The sequence below is a fragment of the Limulus polyphemus genome, unplaced genomic scaffold (genome assembly GCF_000517525.1).
Source record: "Limulus polyphemus unplaced genomic scaffold, Limulus_polyphemus-2.1.2 Scaffold2341, whole genome shotgun sequence".
NCBI lineage: Eukaryota > Metazoa > Arthropoda > Merostomata > Xiphosura > Limulidae > Limulus > Limulus polyphemus.
This window is the reverse complement of record NW_013667951.1, coordinates 54,006-62,463: the sequence shown is the minus strand read 5'-3', so window position 1 is coordinate 62,463 and position 8,458 is coordinate 54,006. Positions and strand designations below refer to the sequence as shown.

The 8,458-nt window shown below is 34.1% G+C and overlaps 1 protein-coding gene across 1 annotated transcript in view; it reads left to right on the top strand.

Annotated features, from left to right (window-relative positions):
- The window catches only part of LOC106466679 (A disintegrin and metalloproteinase with thrombospondin motifs 18-like), a 51,627-nt gene that overhangs the window by 28,761 nt on the left and 14,408 nt on the right, over positions 1-8,458 (top strand). The window contains exons 13-15 of the mRNA XM_022394742.1: positions 897-973; positions 4,054-4,177; positions 6,787-7,022. Coding sequence (XP_022250450.1) covers positions 897-973; positions 4,054-4,177; positions 6,787-7,022 — 437 coding nt within the window. The remainder of the gene's footprint in view (positions 1-896; positions 974-4,053; positions 4,178-6,786; positions 7,023-8,458) is intronic.

The window sequence follows — 8,458 nt, the reverse complement described above, 5'->3', positions numbered from 1 at the left end:
ATAAAAGAGGGAGACAACGTGACGGGACAATAATGTGTGTGGGGACAGTAAGTAATTGATCTGCAGTCAGAGAATATTATTGAGCACGTTCGTTGTTATAGCGTTTGTTTTAGCGCGATTGTTGAAATTAAGTGTATCGTAAAGTTATATTTGGAAAGAATAAACCAGTTTTATTAAGTAAGGACTTGTGTCGCTAAAGTTTCGTCGGAACGAAGTTACGGATAGTTAATTAACAAACGGAGACGTAACAATATTCTTATTCTCATTGCACCAGCTTTTGGGTTTATTATAACAACCTAATGCAGGTAAAGTGCCACTTAGTACAGTTAGAGTGTCACTTGGTGTATCTTATGGTTATATTGTAACAATATAGTGCGGGTAGAATGCTACTTAGTATAACCATCAGTGTTTCCAAGTGTTCATGATGAAAATAAATTAAAATTTGGGTAAAGAAAACAAATATAAACTAGTGACAAATATTCAAATTAAAAATGCTGTTTGTAAATATTATCATGCTTACTGGATGCTAAACCTGGGAAACAAATTTTAGTTCCCCCAATGTGTCATAAATATTCTCTACCAACAGTTTCAATCTTTGAATTCTTTGTTATTGTTGTGACAAAAAAAGCGATAACATGTATTAGGGGAAGAAACAATTGTTAACAAACGCCTCTACTTTAAACGGAAAAATAATGACTTTTATTCTGCTTTATATAATATATCGTAATAGTTTCAGAATATGTTTTGTAATTTGTGCAGTCATACTTGTGAAATCAGAAAGTGTTTATAGAGTAACTTTACGAGTCAACTAACAGGAATCTTCCACTATGTAACTTGGTTTAAACAACAATAACAAAAATAAATCATTTGTAACATGTCATTTGTTTATTTTACAGTTTGTCCCGGTGTCAAGTATACTGTATGCCAGAAAAAACTAATATTTTCCATGTGTTATCCACTAAACTTCCTGACGGTGTAGCCTGTAAGCCTGGGTTTGCTGCTGTTTGTGTAGAAGGTGAATGTAGGGTAAGTTTTAAAAACAAGTGTTTAACATATCATTTATACTTATACTACAGAAATTTCAAGGAATATAGAATGGGTAGAGAAAAGCCCCACGTTTATCTGGAAACTGCAGTTTCGTTATTGTACGAGCTCAAAGAAAAAGGCAATGAGTTAGCGAGGGAAGTAGATCGGCACAAGTCTCTCATTTAGGAATTGAAAACTTAGCCATCTACCATTGATACACCAGAGTCTCACCCACAGTTAGTGCCACTTTTAGAAACAAGAAAAAAATCATCCATGAATATGTCAGAGTCTTACCCAAACGTAATGTTTGTTGTGAACAGTAGACGATTTATGGCCGTTCTTTAGGAATGATTCAATAGTGTACAGTAATCAATATATGCATAGAAATACTTCGCTTCAAATCTGCGCCGCCATCGTCTATACAAACACTCCTGACCAGTAAGGGAGAGAACTGAAAAATTACTATCATCGTTGCTCAAGTGACATTGAACAAAGTCTGAATACATTTTACCACATATAAACATGACAGTCTTCAATAAATACCAATAGGTGTTTTGTTTACTGTAACTAATTAATGGGAAATTCGTACAAAGATGATGGCACAAAATCTTGATAGTAAATGCAACATTCCAGTTATTTCCATTATTATTCAATCAGATTAAGATACGATATGTATCTTAGCCAAGAAAGATAAACGAGGTCACGTTCTTGCACTATGAACCAAATTTGAACAATACAAGCATAATGGAATTTTGCTTTATCATTTTGGAAGAAAAGTCTTATCCACCTTGTTGAATGTAGGGTGGACATGATCAGCAATAACGCTAAGGTACCTTTTGGATGCCATTTGTTCTTCAAAAGGAATCATATGTTTAGAATGGAAATATTTTGAACACCATTACATCGCTTCCAGCAACTTTCACTAGTAGAACAAACCAATCAAGGTCAAGTGCCTTATATTGTTTCTCCATAGATTTACCCCACTGTTAGTATAGAGAAGGGTGAAACATGATTCATTAGACCATGTCGCTTATTTTCAACTGTTTATTATACCTAGTTTTCACTCTAATCATCATGGAAGCCGTACTTTTCTGTTTACATCCGAAATTTGGAATTTTCGGACTGGTTTTGATAGTGCATATGATGTTTTCCTAATGTCCCTAGGGATAGTTGAATCCAGTGCAAAATTGAAGTAAATGATTAAAATAGGTACAGTTTGGGATCTATCGCATTTTATAAGCTTTTCAGTCATTTCTTTTTTTCATTCAGTCTCCAGAAGCTAGTGGTCACACAATTTCTTTGTGGAAAACGTATTTCTTTTCGATTGTTACTGCTAGATGACAGATGTCTTTAAACAGTCGGCCGAAGAAATTGTATTTGATATTGACGATTCTGCTAAACTGGCCCACACCATCATTTTTATTTGAAACTCGAAAATGTCGCTATATAAGCTCACGTTAGTCAACACAAGTAAATGCTATGACCAGTTGGAAACTGTAGTTTTGACCAATATCAGTTCTTATTAGTTCAAGTATTTGATGATGGAGGTCGTTATCCAATCAATTTTCGTACAGCTTTATATGACTTGGTATAGCTTTTAGTTTTATACAGACCATTTCACTCTTTCATTCCGTTTACGTATTTAAGCAGTTACTTGAGACATCACATTATCAGTCTGTTTTTAAATAAATAGAGTACTCATAAATATGTATATGAGTAGGATTCTAATTAAGTGTGCAATTAGCGAAGTTTTCAAATAAATGAATGTTCTACAAATGTGAGTAAATCTTATGGTGTAACAGTCAGTAAAGTTTGCAAGTAAATAGAGTTTTATACAATTGCATCTTTAGGGTCTTAATACAGGGTTGAATACGTTATATTAAAACTATAATAAATATGCATATCAGTAGACCCCGTGATAACCACAGCCGATATAAAGTCACGGTGAAATGAAGTGTGTCAAAGTACATTTTGAATATTGTTTGGCGTTCGTAGTTGTTTGATGCTCCTGAAAATGATCGATTTTGAAAAGGTTAAGTAAGAGTTCTTTCTGTTCTAAAATATTCGTAAACTCAGACCATAAAAATTTATTCAGATTGGGAATTTAAAATTTCCAAGATGGTGATATCCCTTGTATTTAATGACATTTGAAATAAAGGAATATGGATCAACTTGGAGAACAAGAATAAAAAAAAAGAGATCTAAAAGAAGTTATCCTCCATTCGTGGTAAGAAAAATGTCTCGTCTTGTAACAGGTGAAAATCTACGAACACATAACTCAATGACAAAATCTGTCCCTGAGTCTCAGACAACGGTGTGCAACGTAATCAAGTAAAATCTCAGTCTCGAAACGAAAAAAGGAAAATAGAGTAGGTGTTCACTAACATAAGGCTTTCGGTCACACCTCTAGTTAAATTGCCGCCTAACTCAAGCAGATGGAGCATAAAATGAGTATTCATGCTATTCCATATGAAGACAATTCTTCTGACGTTAATGCCTAAGGATTTCTGTATGATTAGATTGTTGAAACGGGCGCAGAAAAATCTTCCTTCTTGTATGGCAAATAAATTATGGAAATTATGCAGAAAGATGTGTGAGCTTTGTACATGACAGCCTTATCGCAGAATCTTTTGTAATGGAAACTTCACTGTAGAGCTATCTCAAGATATACGGTCGTCAGATAGATCATGACCAAACGTGATGACATGGATGTAGTGAGAATCCAAAGTTGTTTTCATATAATGAACTAAACCCTCTGCAGAATTGGCAGTCAGTTTATTCGCAGATAAATTGGATGATCTCTACAAATTTGTTCCAGTCACTTTAAATTTCCAAATAAATATACTCTCTAGAAATGGAGGGGTTCTACTAGGATGAGCACTTTAATTTGGCCTTTATGTTAGTATGGTATTTTTAAAAGTATATTAACGTTGCATTTATCTTTTAATCAAATACTTTGTTTAAATATAACTATATAAGTTTATATTCTTTGAAATTCTCGGTTCAATGGATTTGAATGTTTAACAGAACGTTGGTTGTGATGGTGTAGTAGATTCTATAGTTCGTCCCGACGTTTGTGGAGTGTGCAATGGAGACAATTCGTCCTGCCATGTGTTTACAGGTCAGCTGACGATACACAGAGATATATCAGGTAAGTAATGCTTGTACTTGTTTTTCTAACTATTTCTAAACTGCTTTTGAAAGACCTCGGTGATTCAGCGGTAAGTCTGATAGTTTATAACGATAAAAATCAGTACAGAGCATGCCCGTCATGTAGCTTTGTACTTAAGAACAAAACAAGCAAACAAACAAAAGCTATGGCTATACGATTACTTTTGTGATATAGCATCTTTAAAAAAACATTCAGAATTTTCATATGGTGTGCTGGCCTTAATGTTGATTTAATCTATGTTACGAGATAACAGTCTTCTTCTTTAGCTTTTCCTTTTAGCAGGGGTCGCCGTCCTTCACATGTGTTGCCCTCCTTCAATCATATATATTCATTGGTAGGTCTTCTGCAATTACTTTCTTTAATCCCACATTTCCAACGCTTCACTGGTCTTTTTTGTATTATCTTGCCAGCTACTGGCAACTCTAATGCTTTAATGTTTGCTTCTTCTTCTCTTTTCTTTACGTGATCAAACTACCTCAATCTTGTTTCTCTTGCCTTTTCCTCGATTCTACAGATTCCTGCTATTTATTTAATTTCCTTATTCTATAGCTTCTCTGCCTTTATCATCCTTCTTTATCTGCCATTCTTTGAAGGATTCTTTCTTTTCCTTGATGGTTTGCTGTACTTTTTGCTGCACCACCATGCTTCCTTCTGTTAGGGTCCACACTCTTTTGTTTTGCCACAAATATATTTTCTGTCTCTTGAATCAGGCATGTCTTCAGTATTTTCCAGTAACTCTCTACATTTCCGACAGTCTTTTGACCTTATGCATCTTTTGTTTCACTGCCTCTATGTGTTTCTTTTTATTTCCTCCTTCTAGCTTCCACACCTTAATCTTCTCAGTTCCTTTCCCCTTTTCGTTATTCTTATTCTTCTCATTTGCCATCTCCATTATCAGCATTCTGTTTTGGTGTGCCATTGCTTCTCCATTTATCGCCTTTACATTCAACAACTTTTTTCTGTCCCTCCTTCAATCTAAGATGTAGTCAATCTGTGTCATATTCTGGTCACTTTTGTATGTGATGAGGTACTCCTCTCTCTTTTGGAATCCAGTGTTTCTCAGGAACAAAACAATACTCTCGTCATTTCTAACGATCTCTCTCTTGCTACATTTCTTAATCCATAGCATCTCTCCCATGTTTTCCTTCAAAGCCGTCCACTTTTTCCCATACATTTGGATTCAGATCTCTTTCCACAATTAACATCTCACTATATGGCATCCCTATGACCATGCCTTTTTGTTTCTCTTCAAATTTCTCTTTCTCTTCATCAAAGCATTCTATCTGTGGATCATAACCTGAAGCTATAATCAGCAACCCTTCGACAGTTGTCAGCTTCACATGAAAGAGACGGTAAAATGTTCTTTCTACTTCGACCACTTTTATCTTGAATACTTTATCTAACAATTCCCACTTCATTCCTTCCTTTGACCATCATAAGTAGAACAGCTTGTATTTCGCACCTCTTTCATTTGTACTCTATCTTTTTCACTTAGTCTCTTGAATACATGCAATCTTTCTTCTTTTTTCTAATGCATCTGCTAATTCTCTGCCTCTTCCAGTCATAATGCCGACATTCTGTGTTGTTATCTTTAGTTTCCCCGGTCTCTTCTTTAGCCGTCTTTATTGGTTTAGTGGTACCTCTTATAAATTCTTCAAACCACCAGGAAGATAGCGGTGTCTATCGTCTTCTGGGGATGGCCTAGCTCTATGGAATATCAGGCGATTTTTCTCCATATTTAGTTTGCAAAGTTTTACACTCGTGTTGAACACCTTGATGGCAAAGCTCCTCCTTACTCCTCTCAACTTGGAACTGGCTATGGCAGAGTTTATGTTATGAAATAACAGTGAAGGTACAAATTATTTTAACATAGTGATAGTTTCATTTCTAAAACAAAATAGTTCCATGTGAAGTTACAAAAATATATTGTACTTTGTGACATAATCGTTAATGCATAAGACTACCAAATCGAGGCTGTATGGTTCCCGTCCCATTGTAGCCGAATTTTGCTCCGCATATTTGAGATGTTGATATATATCATAAAGATGAGAGTAAATTACAATTATTGCATTGGAATAGCCAAAAACTATGCAGTAGATGATGTTGACTATCTACCTTCCCTCTAATCTAACAGTTCAAAATTAGAAATGGCTGACGCAGTTAGCTCTTCTGTAGCTTTGTGGGAGAATCTGAAACCATCGTTTCTCAACTAATAAACCAGCTTTTTCCTGTAAGTAATCTCATGCTTATACAAATTAGATTTAGAGGAAATGTTCCTAATTTATATTTTAACATGTACCTTATTATACATTGACAGTCTTGACTAAGGATTACGGTCGCTTTTAAGAAAAAATGTTAATATGTCAATTAAATTGGTCCATCATTTTGTAGGCTAAAATGTATAAGCCTAAATGAGAATCTCGGTTTGTGACACTTGCTCAAGTTTCCTCCAATTTCTAGGAAATGGTAACATTGTGAAACACACTAGCTTCAGATTGTTTTTTCTTCTACATTCCTCTTTATAATGACATCATTATTCTTAATAAATACGAAAAAAATTTAATTTCGTTATTATTGTTTTTCAAAAGGTTACTACCACATTGTAAAAAATTCCAGAAAAATTGTAGTCAGCGAGGTTGAAGAATCTCTTTCGTATCTTGCTCTGCGAAACTTGGGTGGTCATTACTATGTTACTGGCCACTGGACAGTAGATTGGCCTGGGCGTTACAGAGCAGCTGGAACAGAGTTCCTGTACAGAAGATGGTACAAACAGCCTGAATCCTTACAAGCCGAGGGTCCCACGGATGAAGATCTTATTGTGGAGGTAAGAAGGTATCACTTAGATAAATCACTTTCGCTGCGGGTTCGGTCGAATCGGCCGAGTTTGTGACCCCAAATTGACCTATATAATTTTCATACTATAACTTTTAATCTGTTATGTGTATCTTCACGAAATTTCGAAAGCTTTCAGTAATCTTTAGGATACTTTTATAGACAAATAATAATCATTTTTAATAAAGTATTTTCAGTAAAAATTTATCCGTGAATATATGGAATCAAACTGTTAACTGCTCCAAATGAAAAATGCAAAAGTTTAAAAATACTTAAAATACTTTTCTTCATCTGAAAATAGTCAAATTTCATTTGCATAATCTCTAAAACCTTCTAAATAAATTTCAAACGTTTCTTTTCAGTAAAACTTGTTTTTTTTTTACATTTTCAATACCCTAACTCTATACGAGGTTGGTCAATTTGACTGAACTCGTAACTACCATAAAAATACGAAATAAATCTAAGTTACCCTTTTTTCTTTCTAGAATGACTTCAAATTGTAACATGAATCTACATTTGTTTATCTTATATAGTTTTACTCAGATTCTTAGTATTAACATAAGGGTAAGATGGTATAATTCGACTGATTTTGTATATTCAAATTCTCAATGGTAACTTACGAAGGTAGGTTGGTATAATTTAGCTGATTCTGGGTATTGATATATGAGGATATCATTCAGCTGATTCTAAATACTCACCTTCTCAGCAATACCTTTGGTGATAAATTGTGTCATTCAGCTGATTCTGGATAATAAACTTTTCAGTAGTAACATATGGAGTTAAGTTGGTATCAATCAATTTATTCAACTTCTCAGGGGTAATTTACGAAGGTAAACTGGTATTATTCAGCTGATTATGGGTATTCGTTTTTTCTGTGGTATGTTGAGGAGATAAATTGGTATCATGCAGCTGATTCTGGATATTCAATTTTTCAGTGATAATTTTTGGAGGTAGGTATCATTCATTTAGTTCTGATACTAAACATCTTAGTGGTAACTTATGAAGGTAATTTGGTATCATTCAGTTCATTCTGGATATTCAGCTTCTCGGTGGTAACTTGCAGAGATACGTTGGTATCATTAACGTCCTTCTGTATATGCAGGTTCTCAGTGGTAACTTCTGGTAAGTCTACAAGTATATCAAAATCTTACAAAGCTGGTTTTGATCTTATCCCTTTCTTATGGAAGATTTTTTTATTCGGGAATTATATAAATCTATATTGCATCAGGTCAACTATAAAAAAATATGTTAGTAGTAATTACAAAACGGTCAGGTATACAATAATTTAGATTTTTAATTTTTAATTTATTAGTTGTGATGAATAAGTTCACGTACACGTTTTTTTGAAGAAAAAAATTTATTGAGAGTTGAAATACATTATTATTCTTTTAATAGTATTAGTGTAGTGATTAAAACTGTTTACTTTTA